Source organism: Penicillium lagena (genome assembly GCF_028827675.1).
Source record: "Penicillium lagena strain IBT 129212 chromosome Unknown utg000002l_segment0_segment0, whole genome shotgun sequence".
NCBI lineage: Eukaryota > Fungi > Ascomycota > Eurotiomycetes > Eurotiales > Aspergillaceae > Penicillium > Penicillium lagena.
The window spans coordinates 1991193-2011799 of record NW_026623223.1 but is presented as its reverse complement, the minus strand read 5'-3'; the positions used below and the strand labels follow the sequence as shown (position 1 = coordinate 2011799).

At 54.6% G+C, this 20607-nt stretch overlaps 11 protein-coding genes across 11 annotated transcripts; 6 read left to right on the top strand and 5 right to left on the bottom strand.

Annotated features, from left to right (window-relative positions):
- Nucleotides 1-37: 37 nt before the first annotated feature.
- Nucleotides 38-932, bottom strand: N7510_003570 (tRNA (carboxymethyluridine(34)-5-O)-methyltransferase; the record flags this gene model as incomplete). Its single annotated transcript, XM_056975496.1, has 4 exons — nt 38-148; nt 226-526; nt 659-783; nt 840-932. 4 exons carry the CDS (start codon nt 930-932, stop codon nt 38-40), a joined length of 630 nt encoding a protein of 209 aa, XP_056835452.1.
- Nucleotides 933-1585: 653 nt separating this feature from the next.
- On the top strand, nt 1586-2674 carry N7510_003569 (TBCB family protein; the record flags this gene model as incomplete). Its single annotated transcript, XM_056975495.1, has 3 exons — nt 1586-1861; nt 2046-2265; nt 2334-2674. The coding sequence occupies 3 exons, from the start codon at nt 1586-1588 to the stop codon at nt 2672-2674; spliced, it is 837 nt and encodes a 278-aa protein (XP_056835451.1).
- Nucleotides 2675-2965: 291 nt separating this feature from the next.
- On the bottom strand, nt 2966-4997 carry N7510_003568 (Cupin domain protein; the record flags this gene model as incomplete). The annotated part of the gene is made up of 5 exons (XM_056975494.1): nt 2966-3171; nt 3222-3470; nt 3530-4657; nt 4719-4879; nt 4936-4997. The coding sequence occupies 5 exons, from the start codon at nt 4995-4997 to the stop codon at nt 2966-2968; spliced, it is 1806 nt and encodes a 601-aa protein (XP_056835450.1).
- A 198-nt stretch (nt 4998-5195) lies between these two features.
- On the top strand, nt 5196-6248 carry N7510_003567 (ribonuclease H2 catalytic subunit RNH201; the record flags this gene model as incomplete). Its single annotated transcript, XM_056975493.1, has 1 exon — nt 5196-6248. One exon carries the CDS (start codon nt 5196-5198, stop codon nt 6246-6248), a length of 1053 nt encoding a protein of 350 aa, XP_056835449.1.
- Nucleotides 6249-6427: 179 nt separating this feature from the next.
- Nucleotides 6428-7754, bottom strand: N7510_003566 (peroxisomal membrane protein PEX16; the record flags this gene model as incomplete). Its single annotated transcript, XM_056975492.1, has 4 exons — nt 6428-6551; nt 6608-7445; nt 7500-7535; nt 7598-7754. The coding sequence occupies 4 exons, from the start codon at nt 7752-7754 to the stop codon at nt 6428-6430; spliced, it is 1155 nt and encodes a 384-aa protein (XP_056835448.1).
- A 211-nt stretch (nt 7755-7965) lies between these two features.
- On the bottom strand, nt 7966-10071 carry N7510_003565 (SAE2 C-terminal domain-containing protein; the record flags this gene model as incomplete). The annotated part of the gene is made up of 1 exon (XM_056975491.1): nt 7966-10071. One exon carries the CDS (start codon nt 10069-10071, stop codon nt 7966-7968), a length of 2106 nt encoding a protein of 701 aa, XP_056835447.1.
- Nucleotides 10072-10291: 220 nt separating this feature from the next.
- N7510_003564 (WD domain protein) lies at nt 10292-11990 on the top strand (the record flags this gene model as incomplete). The annotated part of the gene is made up of 2 exons (XM_056975490.1): nt 10292-10455; nt 10511-11990. The coding sequence occupies 2 exons, from the start codon at nt 10292-10294 to the stop codon at nt 11988-11990; spliced, it is 1644 nt and encodes a 547-aa protein (XP_056835446.1).
- Nucleotides 11991-12378: 388 nt separating this feature from the next.
- N7510_003563 (uncharacterized protein) lies at nt 12379-13441 on the top strand (the record flags this gene model as incomplete). The annotated part of the gene is made up of 3 exons (XM_056975489.1): nt 12379-12570; nt 12957-13263; nt 13332-13441. 3 exons carry the CDS (start codon nt 12379-12381, stop codon nt 13439-13441), a joined length of 609 nt encoding a protein of 202 aa, XP_056835445.1.
- Nucleotides 13442-13841: 400 nt separating this feature from the next.
- N7510_003562 (uncharacterized protein) lies at nt 13842-16022 on the bottom strand (the record flags this gene model as incomplete). Its single annotated transcript, XM_056975488.1, is given in 6 exon segments — nt 13842-14042; nt 14103-14984; nt 15002-15207; nt 15257-15407; nt 15460-15497; nt 15542-16022. The coding sequence occupies 6 exon segments, from the start codon at nt 16020-16022 to the stop codon at nt 13842-13844; spliced, it is 1959 nt and encodes a 652-aa protein (XP_056835444.1).
- A 207-nt stretch (nt 16023-16229) lies between these two features.
- On the top strand, nt 16230-17222 carry N7510_003561 (aldo/keto reductase; the record flags this gene model as incomplete). The annotated part of the gene is made up of 3 exons (XM_056975487.1): nt 16230-16283; nt 16341-16621; nt 16676-17222. The coding sequence occupies 3 exons, from the start codon at nt 16230-16232 to the stop codon at nt 17220-17222; spliced, it is 882 nt and encodes a 293-aa protein (XP_056835443.1).
- Nucleotides 17223-17980: 758 nt separating this feature from the next.
- Nucleotides 17981-20275, top strand: N7510_003560 (uncharacterized protein; the record flags this gene model as incomplete). Its single annotated transcript, XM_056975486.1, has 1 exon — nt 17981-20275. One exon carries the CDS (start codon nt 17981-17983, stop codon nt 20273-20275), a length of 2295 nt encoding a protein of 764 aa, XP_056835442.1.
- Nucleotides 20276-20607: the final 332 nt, after the last annotated feature.

The following is a 20607-nucleotide window of genomic DNA, read 5'->3' as shown; positions in this document are numbered from 1 at the left end:
GCACACTCCCACGTGGTTTTCCTTTTTCGTTCATCTGTCACGGGCGATTTTTGGGTGTGGCAATAACCCACCAGTTGTCCTTTTCATACCCTGATTCCAACACGCGGCCACCCGCTTGGTCGATATCCCGTTCCAGCTCCCCCTCCTCCTCGTATAGGTGGTAGTAGCGATGAAATGTCTGGGGCTCTTCCGACGTGCCTTCCTTGGCCGATCCCCCTTCCGCACCCAAGGGACCATGATGTCCTGCGGGTCGCCCTTATCCCAACCACGGCGGCTGGTTTTCTGCTCGAGAGCCCACGCGTAGATCAGGAGCTTGCCGCCGACCTGCTCCTCTGAACCCGACTTCAGGGTCCGCAGAATCTCCGCGACGGCCTGGACTCTGCGTACCGGAGTCGACAGGTGATGCACCACGGCGATGGAGATGGCGAAGTCAAAGAAGGCATTCTGGTGCGGGAGATGGTGAATATCGGCCACAATGGTTGAATGCGGCTGGTGCTTGACCGCAATCCGCGCCAGATTCTCAGATCTGTCGAATTAGGTCAGATTCAGCCTGGACATGGAATGCAGAAGAGGGAAAGAACGCAATATAATTTAGAGATCACTAAAAACAGACAACAATTTTATACTTGGAAATCACTTCAACCATTCAAGATCTTACCTATCGGAAGCAACGATGAAGACGTCTCGATTGACAGACAAGTACTTGCCATTGCCACATCCGACGTCAAGACCCACGGCGCCCGGACTCAGATTTCGGAGGAATTGTTCCACAATGGGCCATGGCTGGATAGTAGTGGTGAGCGACAAGCCGGTTGTTGGAACAGACAGGGTGTACGGACCTTATACCGGGTGGAGGAGAAGTGGTCAGCAATCTGCTGGTACACCTCATGCACATTCTGTTGTTCATAGGCGTCTGCGTCTGGGGCGGCCATGTTAATTCATCCGGTGAAGTTCCAAGTCCCAAATCGAACGATAAGCGAGAGAGAGACGTGAGAGAAATTGCACGTGACCACGGGCTATAGACTGAATGAGATGGGTATTATTACATCGACTTCCGGAAATAATAACACCGGGCAACCACTGGCTTGTTAGCTAGCTTGAGCTATTATTCTTCGTCCGACTGCCCTTTCCTTTCCCTTCCCACCCTTCTTCCCACGCCTCGCTCTCATCTCCTAGGTGCTGACTCAGCGTCCCGATATCCAAATGGGGGAGATTCGTCCACCGTTGTTCCGGGCAGGCACGAACAGGCAAGTCAAGTGAATCTCGAAGGTACGTAAACATTCGTTTTGCTCTAAAGACTCAATTTATATATCCCGTGGCGGCCAATTCTGAACGTTTCCCGTGGAAGCTCCCACGGTTGTGGATGTTGCTCAGGGGAACGGGCACGCTTGATATTGCCCCATCTTCCACTTGAAACTCAAGGCCACGGGGCACGGTCTTGATTTCTAGTACATCCAGGACTGCAATGTTCTAATGCCTTTCTGACCGATTGAAACACCTCCCACAAGCCCTACTTCAATACCCATATGCTTATATGCCTATCTCAACCCACACAACAAAAATCGATGCTAATACTGCTTTCCAGATGGCGTTCCAACCAACTCCGGCGGATATTTCCGTCCTTGTCTCGGCCCCGGCTTCTGGTCGAGGAGGCGAGGGAGAACGCGGCTTCGTCAACGAGCGTCGCATCACGCCCACCTGGACCCTCTTCCAGCTCAAGGGCAAGCTGGAGACCATGACTGGTGTTCCGCCGGGAAGCCAGCGCCTGCGCATCAAAGTGCCTGGTCGACCGGACCAGTGGGCTGAAGGAGATGATCGGATTGTCAGTGAGTGGGGGCTCGTGAAGGGCTCGGAGATTGAGGTGAGTGATTCTACTTCCATGTGGTTAGGCACTCGGTCTGTGGGCTGTTTCCTTTCTGATGATGATACTACATCTATGAGAGGACCACCCTACACTATAGGCTACAACTGGGAGAAGAGGAGACCACAGATGCTTTCTTCACACAGTCAATCATCCCAGACACATGCTAATCAAATACACCCAGGTCCACGACACCCGCCCTCAGGCAATGCGCCCCAACTTCTCAGACTTGTCATCTGTTGACAAATACGTCCTGCCCGCAGAGACGTACGAGTCTCTCCCAAACTCAGTGCTGGCATGGAAGAAGAACCAGAAACTTGGCCGCTTCGACCCCAACACCGCCTCCCCGGAGGAGACCCTGCGAAACCAAGTTGAGAAAGACCAGACGGAAGTCTCTAATAAAGGTATAAACAGCCCTTGAACCAGTGACGTATATCATCCGATTACCAACATCATCTCACTCGAATTGCAGGCATTACTGTCGACAAGCGGGCTATCATCCTGCCCTCTACTCCACCGCATATCCGTCGAGGTACCGTCCGCTTTGTGGGACGGGTGCCGACGATTCCTATCTCTGGGCTGCCTCGTGAGATGCAACATACGGAGGTACCTGCAGAGCTGCGGCCAATATGGGTGGGCATTGAGCTGGATGAACCGACTGGGAAAAACGATGGCAGCGTGGGTGGCCAGCGCTACTTTGTCTGCGGCGGCGAGAAGAGGGGTGTATTTGTGAAGCCGGAAAAGGTCGAGGTGGGGGATTTCCCTCCTTTGGGGCTGGACGATGACCTGGATGATTTGATGGAAGAGATATGATGTACAACTCGGATGGAGGTTAAACAATGTGCATTGTTATGAATGAGGCTCTGATATCCTCCATCGCCAATTAAAGAAAACAGATCCAGCCGACAAGCGAAGAAACAGGTAACCAACGCCGATATCCAGGTACTCATCGCTAGAAATCGCTGAGAATAAGCAACCAGTCAACCCCACACCAAGGACTCCAGAAGCGCAATTTCGTAGGTATCAGATTGCACTGTTCGGGCCGACAAGTATAGAAAAAGATAATTGGGACAAAAAAGAAAAAAAGAACTAGACATCGCAAAGTTATTTGCTGGCCTTCTGCTTGCCTTTGGGCCGACCTCGCCCCTTCGTCGCAGGAGGCGCCCTTTCAGGCTCAACTTCGCTTTCGGGCCCAGGATCTCTGGACGCGGACGCCTCAGGGGACATTTCGCTCTCGGCTGGAACGCATCCCTGAGTAAAGAACAGCCGCGTTTCCCTGTCATATGAGTTTTGAAAGCTGTAGTAGTTCCCTTTCGACCAGTCAATATCGAGACACTTGAACGGCAACAACGAGACTTACCCCTCGGAACCTGGAAGACAGATCCTTTGCCAGCGCTGAACTGAACTCCTGATATATCAACGTCCACGCGTCCGTGGCACACGTAAAAGACCATATGCATCTTCTTCGAATTCTTTGGCTTTTTGACACCCGCAGGCGGAAGCTCAACGACACCGGACCCAATGAACGTCGAACTGAGTAGTTTGGCGAACCGGAAGGTGGAGCCTTTGACATCTCTCGTTTCGATACCGGACGGTGCGTATGCAATGTCTGCGCAGGCCCGGAGTCAGCGTGGAAATAACCCAAGTCAGCAATGTCAAGAAACATACCGAGAACCTCTTCCTCAGTGCTTCCTGCCTGCAGGTCGCCGTCCCATTTTCGAACATAGCCATGAAGAACACCTCCTTCTTTCTCCCAAACATCGGCATTTTCATCCTCCTCGTCTGAGCTATCATCTTTGCTCTTCCGCGACTTGGATTTCCGGCCCGCGCGCTTGCCTTTCTTCGTCTGCTTCTCCGGCTCAAGCTCCTCGGTCCGGATAATCTCCTTGATGGTTGACAATGGGTATCTTTGCCCTTCGACAGCCTCTCCATCGCCGTAAACACATCGTTCATTCCGCCAGTACGCAAGGGGGCGAACTGACACTCGTCCTGAGCGGGTGTGGGTACCATTGTTCTCTGAGGGTATCTCCCGCTTGAGGATGTACAAGCTGCGGCCCTTCAGAGGACCGGTACGGTTCGCGTAATTCTCAACCACCTTGTCGAGTTCCGGATCCAGAGGCTCGCGCGCTCGTTGAGGAGCCGAGGCAGTCGTCTTCGACTTCTTGGTCAGTCTCAGATCGGCTACTTCTTCGTCGACCGGCTGTTGGTCCTTTCGGGGACGTCCACGCTTTTTGGGCTCAGTCTTGCTGGCGCTGGAAGTCTTCGACAGGGCTCCTCTCTTTGCGGTCGAAGATGGTGCAGCTTTTTCAGCCCGGCGCGAACCAGCTTCCATCAAAGACGAGTCGCCATCCAGATTGTTTTGAGGAGCTGGAGAATCAGACATTTCATTGTCGCCTGCCATGACTTCATTGCCGATATCAAAGCTGTCCCCAAAATCGCCATTCTCGTCACCATTCAGTTGGTCTTCGTTCTCGTCGTCTGAAAAGTCCAGCGCAACGGCTGGTGTTTTCAGGGTTCTCTTGGCATTGCTCTTCTTGTTCGAAATATTCGCTGAGCGGGCAGTTAAGGGAGAGGGATCCAGACGCGTGTTTTCCCGGGTGGAAAGCAAACTTCTGCCCTCAGAGGGGCTGGACGACATGTCTTCATTCTGCGGATCGGGGGAAGATCGCAAACCAGGAGTCCTCCGTGGTGACCCTGTCAGGCCACTCTTCATAGGGGAGCGCGCGAGAGGTGGTCGGAAGTACGAGTTGCGGGAGCCATTCGTGCCGAGAAAATCCATGGGGCCAGGCCCATTGCCTATCAAAATCGGGGAGAATTAGCATGAGACATTTCGGAAGGGAGAGTGTTGTCAGCGCACCTTCGTCCATCGACATTTCCGAGCCAACGGAATCGTCGTCTGTCGCGGTGCCAAATCCGTTCAGCTTGACCGGCGACTTCTCAGGAGACGAAAACAAGCCATCTACTTCCTCCATGCCATGTTCGTCGCGTCTGCCTTCCTTCAGAGTGAGGCCAGTACGCCTAGGATGATCGCATCAGTGACCCCGATCGCGCGGGTTGATTGAGTAACGACTCACCTTCCTGCGGTGCCGACATTGGAGTAATCATAGTCGCGGGCCTTGCCTGGCCCTCGAGCCATATTGAGCGATCGGTGGGAGAAAGAACGTCGAGAAGTGCGTGGTGAAGAAGAGAGAGAGAGATAAGTGGAGGGGGAGGGAACGAGGAAGGAGGAATTTGGGGGAGTCCAACACGCGCCCGCCGCTAACCCATCTGGGCGACGCGTTTTCACTTCTTCTACGGACCTACAGACTACCTAGGGAGTTGGTTAACTACCACCATGGACGACAATCACCATTCGACTCCGGTTCCCGATGCTCCGCCAGACTCGTTCTCCTCCGGCACCTTCATCCCTCCTAGCATAGACATACTGGCTCTGCTCGCCGGCGAGTCCTACGCCTACTACACGCCTTGCCCTGCGGCAATCACCCCTCAAGACACGGCCGCCAGCGAGACAGAGAGCACTCCATGTGTTCTAGGTGTCGATGAAGCTGGCCGTGGCCCAGTTCTTGGCCCAATGGTCTACGGTGCCTTCTACTTGCCCCTCGATCTTCACCGTTCACTACTGGCTCAAGACTACGGCTTCGACGACAGTAAAGCGCTCACCCCCGCGGTACGCGCCAACCTGATGCAGCTCCTCAACACCCCGGGCCATCCACTGTTTGAGTCCTGCGGGTACGCCATCAAATCACTCTCGGCGCGCGACATCTCCTCCGGCATGATGAGGCCAGGCGTTGCCGTTTACAACCTAAACGCGCAAGCCATGGACGCGACAATTGAGCTTATCCGCGGAGTGGTCGAGGACCGCGCCGTGGACGTGCGGGAAGTCTACATCGACACAATTGGCAACCCGGCCACATACCAAGCAAAATTAGAGCGTATCTTCCCTTCCTTGAAGATTACGGTAGCCAAGAAGGCGGACTCGCTGTACCCGTGTGTCAGTGCTGCTAGTGTGGCAGCCAAGGTGACCCGGGATGTAGCGCTTGAAGTCTTGTACGAGTCGGTGCTAAAAGCACAAGCCCTCACGGACGCGTCGAACGCCATCCCGGACGGCTGGGGCAGTGGCTATCCGTCGGATTCCAAGTGTACTGGCTGGCTCCGGCGGAATCTGGACCCCGTCTTTGGATGGGGTAGCGAGTGTCGATTCAGCTGGGGCACGGCCAAGGAAATGCTGGAGTTGAAGGGTGGTGCCCGAGTTGACTGGCCGGTCGAAGAAGAAGAGGAGGGAAACACGCGGCTCAGTGAATTCCTGCTAGCATCGGGTCCGGGAAAGAGCGCTACTCGGGATGGGCTGCGAGACTGGTACGGTCACCGACCGGCAGAGATTCTTTGAGACGATCTGGCGCCATTAAAGCTAGATGAACATGAACCCTCACTAATACAACATTGACGATACCCATGAAAAAAATCTCTCCAGACGCCAGAAACAAAGGGAATGCTTCCTTCACGAGGGTTGAAGTCGAATAATGCAAAGCCGATCCAGCGGGGTATCTTTGAAAGGGAATGGGAGAATCACAAGGTCGCGGTCGAGAAGTAGTAGTTGTCCCACAGGTATCCATAGTCCTCCACCACACTGCCCACCAGGTCCAGGAGAGGCTTGCCCTTCATCTTGCCGGTGACGCTCTGGATCCATGACCTGTGTCCACCGATTAGTATGTTAAATCAAGCTTCATGTACCAAAGGAGGACATACTTGGTGATGTTCTCATAGAAGGCGCCTCGCATCATCCACCAGCCCATGGACCACCCGCGCTTTTTCAGCTCCTCTCGCTCGAGCCCGGTAAGTCCCCGAAGACCACCCGCAACTCGTTCACGGAAATCCCGCTTAGCAAGCTGCCGACAGCCATATTCCATTCCAAATCCAATCAGCCATGGCCGCCAGCTCCGCTTGTCCCCACTCCACCTCTGCATGGCCAGTGCGTATACCACCGGCCGAAGAATGTAAAGGACTTCGGCCAATTGTCCCTGCCCCGTCACACGGTGAAGGAGTGCGCTGGGTGACTTGATGTCATCGGCTGTGAGCACCTTGGAGATGAGATAATTGGAAACATCCTCGACGTCCGGAAGGGATGGCAGGGAGAGTCCTGTGCGAGGCATCGTCCAACTCAGGTCCGAGGACCGCTCACTCACGGGAGTCTGCATGCCGTTCCAATCGCTCTGGTCCTCCTCCTCCGTCGATCGTGGGTCCACTTCGCGGTCCGGGAGTGGCGGGCTGACGAGTGGTCTGGAGTTAGTCAAGCGAAGCAAAAGTAACCGGCAGACTGCCTTGGCAAATTCAATGAAGACCACCACGCGCCACCGAGTTTTCTGGCCCCGCCGCCGTGCTGCCATCTCCCAGAGTAATTCGGTATACTGAAGCATCTGAAGCGCAAGAGCGACTTGGCGATATAGGGAAGAGCGAGAGGTCCAGTATTTCGTGTATCGGGAATGGGGGCTCGGCGGCGGGCGAGGGATGGTGGGTGGCAGCCGAGATATGACACGCGACACCAGAGAATCATGATACAGCGACAACAGCTGGACGCCAGAGTGCACTGCATGAGACTGTCAGACACACACACTCCACAACCAGGCAGGGGGATACTGACCGCATTCTGAAGGAATCTCTGATTCACGGTATCGTCCTGGAAAAGAGAGCAGCTCCGTCAGACATTGGCGAGCACAACTGTTCAGCAGCGCGACTGACCTGGGATGATATACGTCAACGATCTCAGTGCCGACTCGACTTGGCCGACCGAGCTGGCATTCTTGGTCACGAAATCCTCATAGAGCGAGAGCCATTTGGAAGGATGTAGCAATACGGGGGGCAAGGGATTCTGGATATTCTTGGCAGTTTCCATCATGGTTTCAGCACCGACAGACAGCTGAGAGCCATCGGATGGGATGAGAAAGAAGGAAAGAGGGATGACGAGCCCAGGGGGGCGCACGTGAGTCCCGCGTCTGCCAAGACGGCGAACCGAGGCTGTTCTGCTTTCGGTAATTCTTCTACTACTACAGTATCCCCAGTATGTATATACAACTATGATTGAATATGACTGTTGTTCTTCAACCCCTTTATTCATCCGCCCATTGCCATACCCCTCCCGGCCGCATGGCCTCGCGATAGCGCTCCTCGACCTTCTCCCGCTCCAGGCGCCGCGCTGCTTTGCGGTCGCATTCTTCTTCTTGGGAGTCGGGCATCTCGGTCCGCCAGAACCCGGGAGGTGTTTGCGCGCGTTGGTGCGTGTGTCGGTGTCTGCCGTATTGGTTGGCCATGATTCGGGCCCTCGCCTCTACCAGGAGGTCCTCGCGATCCTGGCCGCTCAGTCCGGCAAGCAGGTGCTGATCATCGCCCATGTATTCTTCAAGAATCCTCTGCTCCTCTTCCTGGTTTGCCTCGATCGCATTTGGCAGACCACCAAGACGAGCTAGGCCACGGAAATGATCTCCGCAACATCCTGGGCGAGTACAGCCGAGGAGACATTTCCGGTCATCTTTCCTGCGAACCACCGCGTCGTATGCGTAGTCAACCCCCTGGTTTCGCGCGGGATTGATTTTAAAATGGTTCAGAGTCAACCGGTCCAGTGGTAGAGCACGGAATGGTTCGTCTTCGGGACGCACTTCCGGGGGCAAGTCATCTGGGCTTGTTTGCGTACCAGTCTTCCTCTCCGATTGCGGCAGGGCAGGCACCGGAGTGGAAGATCTACATGACGCACGGGTTCTCGGAGGCGTCGGCCGTCCATCTGTGGGGCCCTGGACAGTAATTGTGGTGGTATGAGGAGATCCCAGGTATGATTTAGTTGGCAATGATCCCTCTAGAAGATCGTGTAGACGTCGCCGAGAGATATTGCTGGACGCCTTCGCATTCGGTAGCCCCATATCCCAGTCGCCTCGGTCACCATCTTCGGCTAGGCTGGGTATCGCGCGCTGGTCCATATCCATCTGTCTCCGTCTTTTGGTGTCGGATACATGCTCAGAAACATTGAGAGTGCGTGCATTACCATCAATAGGCTGGAGCACAGATGGCTGGGGCAACTGATCGTCTGGCCGTATTCGTTGAGGGCAAGGCTGAGTCAAGTCGAAGTCGCCATGAGAAGCCTGTGTGTCCTGGGGATAGACGTTCCTGGACTCGGCTTTGCGTTTCGTGGGCGTTGGTACTGTTATGCCAATCTCGTCAAGATCCTGCGTGCCGGGAGGAAGCTGTCCAAGTGACTGTGACGGCTGCCGCACTGGACTCGAGGACAAAGGTTCACTTTTAATGAACACCGGTTGATCAGGAACAACACCTCTTGAATGACTATGGGGCAATGCATTGTTTTTGGAAGGAGTTTTCCATGGCATTCGATTTCTCTTCTGCGGTGGCACACTTGGCAGGGCATCCTGACCTTCGAAAGAGCCGGGTTCAGAAGATGTGAGATCACGTCTAGGGGAACTAGACTGGGTTGAAGGTGGCTCTGGTGGTTCTGAGCGAGTTATGCTCTGGCTTTGCTGCTCAGTCTTGATGTTTGAATTCCTATCTGCCGCTAAATTCTGGTTCGGTGAGGCGTTATGGTCATTCGAAGGTGCCTCGGAGGCCTCATTAGATTTTGAATGTGATCGTTTCCGAGAAGAGACTGGGGTCTTGTGCTTTCTCTTGTCCAGGTCGCTTGAAACCTTTCGAAAAGTGACCGGCAAACCATTGCGCACCAGCGTGAATTCATCCCGTTCCAGTTGGCGATCCCAATGCCTCAGCTTCTTCTTATGCTGCAACACTCTGGCTTTGAGGCCACTCCAGGTCTGGATGAAGGTCTGCAGGTTGTCATATAATGCGGTGTACTTGGCCTCGACCCCTTTTGGTAGCCTGTCGGTCTCGGGATGGGCGTGGTTCAGATGGTTCTCCCAAACATGTTTCGGGGAAAACTCGTCTTCCAGATTGGCGAATTTCTGGGGGAGTTCAAGATCTTTCGGACCCACCTCATAACGCTTCAGCTCCGTCTGAAGCACCGAAACTTCATACTGAAGTGCTTGGATTTGGTCCTCGTCCGCTTTCTTGGCTTGGCTGGCCATCAGTGCGTTATGTTCTGCCTCCCGCACGCGCTCATCGTAGCGGGCCAGTGAGGAATTCAGATGTCGGTAGGCATTGTCGAAGGACGCCTCACATGCCCCTGCGACCGAGGCGTGAAGCTCCTTGAGGACCTCCATGTCCTTCCTTGGCTTGACGAGTTGGTCAACGCGACTCGAACGCGACTGATGGGAATTGCCGGGGCTTCACCGCCTTGGTGCTTATCATCGATAAGGTCGATCAATCAGCCATGGGGTTCTTCCTTTCTTCCTCATTATCCCTCATTATTCCTTTGACTCACTGCCGGCGATGTTCGTTACGTTCTTCTTTTCAACTTCATCGCAGTCTAGATGATACAGCATGTTGAAGCGATGTCGAGAGGATCCCCAGCCAAGTGTGCCCCCGGCCAAGCGAGCACGCAATGCGAAGACCGGCTCGCTCGACCGCCTCTCATCCTTGAGTGACGAACTTCTGCTGCATATCCTGTCCTTCCTTCCAATATCGTCCCTGAATGTCTGTCAAAGGTAAGGCTTATCTTTCCATGGCTCTTTGAACTGGTGCTAATGTTTGCTTACGCAGTTTATCCCGTCGATTCAATGCTCTCAGTGCAGACTCCGAGCTCTGGAAAAGGCAGTATTACTCGCAGTGGGTGCGACCTCGAGCCCGGCGCTTGGCAAATTCCCGGCGCACAACACTGGTTCCATCAAAGACAGATTATTCGCCGAAAGTATCGACATGGTTCGATCACAGCCACTTGGCAGAGGAGGGTAGGGTGACCAACTGGAAGAGACAATATCGGCTCCGACACAACTGGTCAAAAGGAGCTTGCCGAGTGACTGAAGTCGAATTTGCTGAGCCGCCGTGCCCTCCCACTCTCGTGAAGCTCTGTGCTGGTATTGTCTTCACAGCCGATTCGACCTATGGACTGCGGGCCTGGGCGACGAACGACCCCAAGTCCTGTCTGGCCAGGGCCTCTTTTTCGGATGGCCAATCCAAGTCATCTGCGACAGGACCGACAGCTCTAGCCGTGAGCGAACAAGAAGATGGAACTGAGATTGTGGTTGGATTTGTAAATGGCTGCTTCAGTCTCTACTTTTGGAATCCTCAGACAGTCCATTTGGACTTGCAATCATCTCATGTCGGGTTTAGCGGTGGAGCCATCACCACCATGGCCTTGTCATCACCATATCTCCTCATGGTTTCTCAACATAAGATTCTATCATTGTATAACTTGCGTCCTACGCCGCATGCCGCAGGTTCGGCGATTTCGGCCAAGGAGCCCCAGCAGCTCGCGTCCCTCCGAGCGGATAACATTGTCGCACCAATGACTCTATCTCTTCGGGTCTCTCCATTCGACATCACTGCCACAATTGTTTACAGCTTCTTCCACATTGGCTGTGGCTGGTCTTTGGGGATTCAAGAGTTGCGTTTGGGCAAAGATGGCCAACAGCGGGATTCCCAACTTGCCACGACGGTAGACTCTCAATACGGGATGCGGCCATTACAGGGTCTACCACAGTCACGAAAACGGCGTCATTCCACGGCCCAGCTTGAATCGTCTGCCTCCGGGCCCCCCAGTGTGCCCTCCATATCACATCAGCAACCTCCGACCTCCATGTCTTACTCGCACCCGTACCTGCTGACTTCGCATGCGGACAACACATTAACCATGTACTTGGTAGTGTCGACCACCAACAGTCTATTTGTGCGAGGTGGCCAGCGGCTCTGGGGCCACACCTCGTCGGTGTCGGCCGTGCAAGTGACCAATCGCGGGAAGGCCGTGTCGGTCAGCTCTCGTGGTGATGAGCTTCGCATCTGGGAGCTGGAGATGGCTGTTGCCTCATTGAATACTCGCCGGCCAGTGGAGGAGAACAGTATTCAGATCAGCGCGGAGAACAAGCCGCCGCTGCCAAGGCCGGCCCTTGAGGCCAACCCGGTAGGGCTAACAGCCGGGACGACTCGGATGCAGGGATGTGTCGGCTTTGACGAGGAGCGAGTGGTTCTACTTCGCGAGAAAGAGGTTGGCACTCCGTTGCTTGAATGCTACGACTTCACCTGAGGAGGGTGATGATGGTGATGATGATGATGATGATGATGATGTCTTGATGTATATACCTTCTCCGTCGGCGTAGCGCAAGGTCCTCGGTGCTGGGGACCCTGGCGGTCGGCGGCTGTTTAAAAGGCAATCCACCTACCTAGATATCGTTTATAAATAATAATCATCCTAATCCTACCTAACGATAGCTCACCAAATAACCAAGTGCTGGCCGACACGATGACAGAGTTTTGCAAGACTAAGCAGCGGGATTTCTCCCCACAAGACTTTCGCTCCCCATCAATTTCTGCTCTGCTCAACCTCCATCATCTTTCTCTTCTCTCCCACCACACTCCCCTCGTCTTTCCCACCTTTCTTCTTTCTTCCTTGATTCACTCCTCTTTCAGTCATCATGGACTACCAGACCGGTGCTCGTGGCTGCTTTAACTGTAAGTTTCCTCCTTCTCTGCCCCGCTTCCGCTTGAAGGCTCTGCAGGCTCCCACAACCTGCTGGGAATGGCCCTTCGGCTTCAGCGACAAGCGCGAGGCCACTCCATGGCTCTCAAATCTTCCTCCGTCGCGATCGCGACTGCATCCCCCGAAAGTAAGAAACTGGTTAGCCTTGGACTGACACTTTTTTTCCCCCGCAGGTGGCGAAGTCTCTCACCAGGTAATTTCCGTTGAACACCTCTCGCTCGTTCGCTGTCGGTGTGATACTCATCAGGTTTCTCTAGGCTCGCGACTGCCCCAAGAAGGGTACTCCTACTTGGTAATATCTCTCTCGCGCTCTTCGAGTGACCCTAAGCTGATTCGTTCTCGGTAGCTACAACTGCGGTGGTATGCATCCTCTCGTTGTCTCCCGACTACTGAGTGCTTTTGATCCATGCTAACCAAGTTCAATTGCACCTGCAGGCCAGGGCCACGTCAGTAAGTTGATATCTGTCTCGCCTTCTCGTCCATCAACCCATCTGACCTCCGCCAGGCCGCGAGTGCTCCTTGCCCGCCAAGGAGAAGTCCTGCTACCGCTGCGGCGAGACGGGCCACATCTCTCGTGACTGCACCCAGGCTGGTGGCGACAGCTACGGTAGCGGTGGCCAGGGTGGCCAAGGTGGCGGCCAGGAATGCTACAAGTGCGGTCAGGTCGGACACATTGCGCGCAACTGCAGCCAGAACTACGGTGGCTACGGCGGCGGCAGCGGCGGCGGCTTCGGTGGTGGCCGTGCGCAGACTTGCTACTCGTGCGGTGGATTCGGCCACATGGCTCGTGATTGCACTCACGGCCAGAAGTGCTACAACTGTTAGTTCCTCCCCCCCCCCCCCCCCCCCCCGGGGGCCCCTCTCGATCGTTGATTGACACAAATCCAGGCGGCGAGGTTGGCCATCTCTCTCGTGACTGCCCTACCGAGGCCCGGGGTGAGCGCGTCTGCTACAAGTGCAAGCAGCCCGGCCACGTCCAGGCTGCCTGCCCGAACTAGACGGCTGACGGCGTCCTGCAACGCTCGTTTTCCATCCCATCTCTAGTCACATGCATGCATATCGGAAGTGCGATCTACGTCGCGACACCCCTGGATTTTCCCTTCCTCCATGTATTAATGATGAGATCACGGCTTCACTCACGATCCCAATCTCTTGTTCCTCTCTGGTTTCTTTTTGCGGTGCCCCCACCTGTACACTCGGTCCATCATGGTTTCGTGTCTCTTCCGCGTGGAAAGTGACAACAAGGTGCCACAGGCGATCTGGCTGGCAGATGGTGTTTTTTCTCGGGGACGAGCAGGAACGAAAAAGCGTTCATGATATTTTGCCTACAAAAAGAATTCAATGCCGAAGACGGTCTTCTATTTCGTTCTAGATGCTGCTCTTGCTATATGTAACCCCTCACGAGCTGCAACTGCATAGCATGGCTCTCTTGTACTTGGGCACGTCGCCACAGAAGCGCTCTTCTTCTTCCTTGTTGAACCCCCATTCATCGTTGAACGGATTCAGAGACATCTGCATGACTCGTCCCAGAATGTCTCGGTCCCCTTTGCGCTCAACTCGCTCGATAACCTCGTCGAGGATCCATCCTCGCGGCACAAACTGTAGTACAGTCCCCGTCAGTCATCTAGCCGGCAACCACAAGAGATCAAGGGCACTTACATTGGGATTCACAGCCTTCATGGCCTTCTGTCTTTCTCCATCATTGCCGGGGCCCCAGTCTTCCAACACTCGGGTGCGCCAGCTGTCAAGCCATTTGGCAATGCGAGCTCTTGCAGACTCTTCCGTGTAGCCAATGCCCCCGAATCCTTCCGTGTGGAAGAATACGGATGCGATTTCTGCTCGGTTTTCTTCCGTCTCCAGGTCCGACAGCGAAAGGCCCGAGAGTCGCCGGAAGAAGTGATTGAAATCGAGCTCCAAGGCCTCGAGAGTGTCCAGCATCTCCGAGAATAGGGCCTCAAAATCTGACTCCTTTTGTGTCTGCAGCCCCAGTCGGCGACCCATCAGTCGCTTGTACTCATTCAAAAACACTGCTCGAAATTCCTCGCCTGTGCGCTCAATGATCTTCTCCGCACGTTGGACGATCTCCGGTTCCATCTCCTCCGTCACGGCGTCCTTGACAAAACTGTCGGCATCGACTCGTTCTCCTGCTCCAAGCAACTCGCCCAGGGATTCACCAAGTCGGACCAGATTCCACCAAATGATGCTGGGCTGGTTTCGGTATGAATATCTCAGCAGGTGGTCGTCATGGTTCGGCGTGTACTGCGGGTCAAAATTATCCATGAAAGCAAATGGGCCGTAGTCGAGCGATAGTCCGTATATGGATGTGTTATCGGTGTTTAAGACTCCATTCATGAACCCATACGCCTGCCACGCAGCCACCGTCTTTGCGTTGCGTCGGGCGATCTCTCGATACAGCCGTGCGAACCGGTTCTCCTCCGCACCTTGGTGCGTTTGGAGCTCATCTCGCAGGATCCCCCGGGTGGGGTTGTCTATCTCTGCGGCGGACTGGCCTTCGCGCAGGGAGACAGCAGCCGGGAGAGTCTCCCACCCCCGAAGACGTCCTCCGCAACGTATGTCGCGAGCTTGCGGATCAAGTCACGGTCCCCGCGGAGGCGAAGTAGATCGAAGGTGCCAATCCGTAGCCAGGACTCGGCGAATCTTGCGACGATTGCTCCCGGTTCGATACGTTCTCTCAAAACCTTGGAGTTTGGTAACAAGGTGAGTGAGAGCGCACGAGTGGTGGGCACGCCCAGGGCGCTGAGGGCTATAGATACTCAGTTTATTGCCGTTTCAATCGGTTGTACCATGCCTACCTTCCGAGACGATGTATTCACGGATACTCGATCGCAGCACAGCCTTGCCATCTGCAAAACGCGAGTAGGGGGTTTTGCCCGCGCCCTTGAGTTGCAGTTCATAGCGTATCTTGGTCTGTGGGTTGGTGCATTCGAACAGACTGATTGCCCGCTGAGGATGTCCGTTAGCGATCGATTTGCATGCCCGCTAGGGGTCGCCTTACTCCATCCCCAAGTTGTCCAGCCCATTGACCGCTGGAAGCTGTTAATTTCTAAGTATAGCCCAGATTCTCGCATTCTGCTTACAATTGCCACCCTTGGAATTGTTAGCGACCCGGCTCTCTGTTTTAAAGGGAGAGCAACGTACCTCCGTAACACTGAGCCCACGGGTAGATCCCCCCTTGTCTTCATTCCACTCGATCTTGTTTCCAGCGACTAGTGCCTTGAATTGGGTGGACTGCTCTTCTCCGGGCTTCAGGCCCAGATCCTGCATAGCCTTGGGGCTGACACCTAGCAGCTCCGGCTCGTCGGATGGCTCCGGGCGGACATAGGTGAACAACGCGCCTTTCACCATGCGCGGCCCGAGAGTCTCCCGTGGCGCCCTGTGTGAGGCCTCGGGCGTCTCGAAGGCGGGGTCAGCGGGGAGTTTAGACGTGAAGACGTTCGACTTGGGCAGGTCCGCCAGGGGAACGCCCGCAGGGGAGGCGACATGGGACGCCATCTGGGCCAGTCGACTGCGAGCCAGGCTGGTGGGTGAGTGCATGTACCGATGCAACAACGACTTCATGGAGAGGTTGAAGCTGAAGAAAAGAGAAAACAGAAAAGTGACATCACATCGTTACTCATGGTTGGCTGCCCTAACTTTAGCTAATAACGGTTAACCAACTACATCACTAATAATGGCCCGAGGTACGGGATCCCCATGGCTCCTCTTTTCTTTTCTTTTCCTTTCCTTTTTCTTTACTATTCATTGCAATACTAAATATTGACAACAATGGCCCGCAATATTCCCTCAGTCAAGCTCAACAGTGGTGCTGCCATGCCCGTCGTGAGTATACATATATTTAATTATTAATCCGGTTGACACTCCGCTAACCCGACCCAGCTGGGATATGGCTCCGGCACAGCCTGGTTTAAGAAATCGGGGGATAAAGAGATCAATCGCGACCTGGTTGAGTCAATCAAAACTGCCGTCAAGCTAGGATACTACCACCTCGACGGCGCCGAGGTCTACAAGACGGAGGAGGAACTCGGGCTCGCTATCAAGGAATGCGGGGTGCCTCGCGAGCAACTGTTTGTGACGACCAAGGTCATCACCTCGATTGCCAACATTCCCGGGGCGATTGAAGCCAGTCTGAAGAAGCTACAGCTCGACTATGTGGATCTGTAGGTAACCTCTTCGCTCCCAAACTAATGTCAGTCAGGCTAACCGCCAGCAAGGTACCTGATCCACGCGCCATTCTTTGCGACGACCGAAAGCGAGCTGCAGACCGCTTGGGCCGCCATGGAGCAAGTGAAAGAGGCCGGACAGGCGCGCTCCATCGGTGTCTCCAATTTCCTGCAAAGCCACCTGGAAACTATATTGAAGACAGCCACAGTCACCCCGGCCGTCAACCAGATCGAGTTCCACCCGTACCTCCAGCACGGCAACCTCGTCGCCTGGCAGGAGAGCAAGGGCATCAAGACCACCAGCTATGCGGGGCTGAGCCCTATCATGCGGGTTAAGGGAGGGCCGCTGGATCCTGTGCTGTCGCGCCTGGCGCAAAAGTATGCCGTCAGCGAAGCGGAGATCCTGCTGCGCTGGGTCATCGACCAGGGTTGCGTGGCCGTCACGACCAGCGGCAAGGAATCGCGCATGAACAGCTACCTGCGGACGATGACCTTCTCCCTGACACCGAAGGAGGTGGAGGAGATCTCGGAGGTTGGGCGGCAGAAGCACTACCGGGCATTCTGGAACGACAAGTTTGCCGCGGACGATCAGTCGTAATGGACCGTGTTGAGAGTGCTTTCCCTCTAGTTAAGTTAGTGCTTGTGGATAGCCTACCTTTTCTTCATTCAGTAGAATCAAATCAGTCAATAATATGACACTGGTGTTCCCAAAGTCTGAAACCCTCGATTTGATGTATACGTAACGTAATCACCGTATTGTGCCAAGCATCTCCGCGCTTCCCTCTCTGTCTCTCTCTTCTTTCTTTCCTCTTCCCTTCGATCCCTCCCGTCCTCCTCCCCTTTCTCTTTTCCTCGCCCTCTGCATTGTCCCACCCTACTCTGCTCCTCCTCCTGTTCCTCCTCTGTCGCCTGCGCCCAAACGGTACCTCGCGGGGAGCGTGAGAGAACAACACAGGGCGAAGCCCCAGTCGCGTGGGTCCGGACGACGACGATAACGGCTGAATCACCCGCGGTGCCACGACTTTCCCCTTCCCCGTCTCGTTCAATCCCGGCCGGAATCCGCCTTTGCGCAATACACCCGCGCCCTCGTCGGTCGCGCAGCCCGGTGGGATTGCACCCTCCCCTACGCGCCCCCGGTCCTATAATGCCCTGAACGACAATCCCCAGAAAGGCGGATGCGTGCAGATTGACTCCTCACACTGGATGCGTTGACGACTTCATATCCCACCTCGTTGAAAAAAAAGGCGCATGGGACCCGACTGGCCGACTTTCCCGTGACACGCTCCCACATCCTGACTCGGCTGGGAGAGTGACTTTCGGAATTGCCGTGAAACGGTCGAGTCGCGCAAGACGGCGATGTCGGTGAACGAACCACCATCCCCCTCCACGGACGACGATACAAACAATTCCCAACGTGCGCCCCAACCGCCATTTGCATCTGAGCTCGCTGTGCTGGATCGACGACTGAAACACCTCTCTGAGCAAGTCCTTCCGCTTCATCCCTTCCTCTTGGCCCTTCCCACCAATGCGCCTTTCCGCCTTGGAGGCCGACTCTCCGAAAATTGGGCAATAGGGCGCGATAGACCGTTTCGTCCAGAAGAGCAGCAACTCCAGTACATGACCTTCCTGACCCATCAGGACGCAGATTCACTCCTGGTGGCCGTGGGAGATTGGTCGGACGAAACTGGGAGCATGATGGCAGATCGATCTTCTGCTCAAACGACCACAGACAATCCAAAGGACGGTGTGGCGCGAAAAAAAATCAGCCTGAAGGACTACAAGAACCAGAAGACTAGTGGCACAGCCGCCTCCCCCGCAGGTCAGACATCTGGAGACGCAAGCTTGGCGGATCCGGGAGAGATGCAGCCCGCAATTCACGTCGATGTGGTAAAAAAGGACAATCGGATAGCCTCGCATCAAAAACCATCAAAATCACCTGCCCATCCTTCACCAGGCCGTGGGACTCAAAAACGCCCATCGGAGACCAGTGTCGGGCATACACAAGCACAAAAAAGCAATGATTCTGAGATCCATTCCCCAAAGAAGCCGCGCCTCTCCCCAGAGAAAGAAGCGCGCCGGGATGCCACTCCTGCCACGTCCCACTCCCCCCGGCTTCCGACGCTTCTATCACCTACACTTCCACCGACTTCAGGCGGCCCCAAGCTTCCACGGTTGCTCTCTCCTACTCTTCCGCCGGATATTGAAAAAGAGCTTGCTCAACTTGGGGATCGCTCACCCAACCGCGACCACTCTCCAAATCCCGAGGCTACTACAACCGCCAAGCCGAAGCAAGACGATTTATCAAAAAGCGGCAGCAGCTCGAGCCACCATACCTTGCATCGCAAGTATCCCGGTCCGCATGAGTATCCTAAAGATAATCACCTGCTTGATACAAAGGCCCGTATTCGCGTCGCTTCCTCAAAGCCACAGCGCGTCGTCAAACTGCGGTATGGGAAGTCGAACCGAAAACGAGTGGAAGCCCTCTTAAAATTTTCCGGCAAACGGAAAGCCCATAGTTTGGAATCACCGAGAGGTCAGGACACCGACCGCGATGATGACTTCCAGGACAGGAAGAGGAAGGGAGAAGATGTCACGCCAACAACCTCGGCTCGTGCAAATATTCCATCCAGTCGAGCGAAGGGCAAGACAAATCACGACACGGACGAGACAATCGGTGCTTTGGATGGTCACACAAGGGAACGCAAAGCGTCAACCGAGAAGCCTCGCACTCCGGCCTCTCATCCCTCTATCAGCTCGTCTGTTTCGTCCGCACATGACAAGGCCAAGTCAAGCTCGATCACGCCACTCAAAGACCCTAAAGTTTCTGTCTCTCGCCGCAATGACCCTGGTGATTCAGGCACAAAAGTATCACCAACACAGCCAGATCGCAGCAACGAGCGCAGAGTCTGGCGAGATGAGTATCAGAAGTTTGGAGCAATTGGTCGCGAATTGAAGCATGCTGCAGATCGACACAGCACTAGACAGGACGCCACTGCCACCGATGAGAAGCTCGCAGCCATTACGGCAGTTGAGGCCATTATGTGCTTTATTCTCGCCTTCGTGGCAGATGACCAATCCAAATCCCTGGCACGCCAGGTTGGTGACTCCTCAGCCTGGCAGTCGATTTTGCCATATTGGCGCGTGGTCAAGAATAAAAGCGCATCTTATCCGGCCCTGTACAGTCTTTCTGTCCTTCTCGGTGCCGTGTCTTACGATGCAATCCATTCCCTGGATCTCGAACGCCTTGCTATCATCCCACTCCCTGGAGAGCACACCCCGGTTCCCACGCCAGGAAGCGACGGCAACACTGTTTTGTCGGACGAAACCAAGAAAAGCCGAAAGGAATTCATCGAACTGAAGAACCAGCTTCCGAAGTTCTACAAGGAATCCCAGAAGCTGTGGCTTGAGGGCACACGCGGCCTATCTGAGGATGTTCTCGCTCGCGAGTTCCCCGACACCTGGTCTCGACGGTCTCGGAACTACTTTGAGCGAGGGAGGCCGCAGCTGAAACCGGGTGACTATTCCGGTGCATATTTCCTGCCTCTTGGCGGCACGACTTCACCCATAGAGATGGTACGCTTTGCCTGGGCTCTTTTGAAGGAATGGTGTGCCAAAGAAGGCGTGGACTGGACTGGGCGTCTTGATCTTTAAAAGGCCAAGATGTGCATGGAAATTTCTTTTCTTTTTTTATTTCAGTAGGGTTGGAAGGGATGGGTCTGGCGTCCCAGGTTTGCGTTTTCACCAGCGTTTTCAAGATACCTTGAGTTATGGGTTTTCGTGTAGTTACTTGGCGGGTTTGTTGGATATACCAATGAGATGAGCACACATACCGGTTGAAAGGGTACCGTCCTGTTCAGATTTTTATTCACAATCTGCCCTTCATTCCTACACATAGATCATCAGACTAGACAGGACTTGTAAAAAGGAAGAAAAACTCATGCCGCTAGGTGTATGAAGTAAGTTGTAAACCAATGCACCGAATG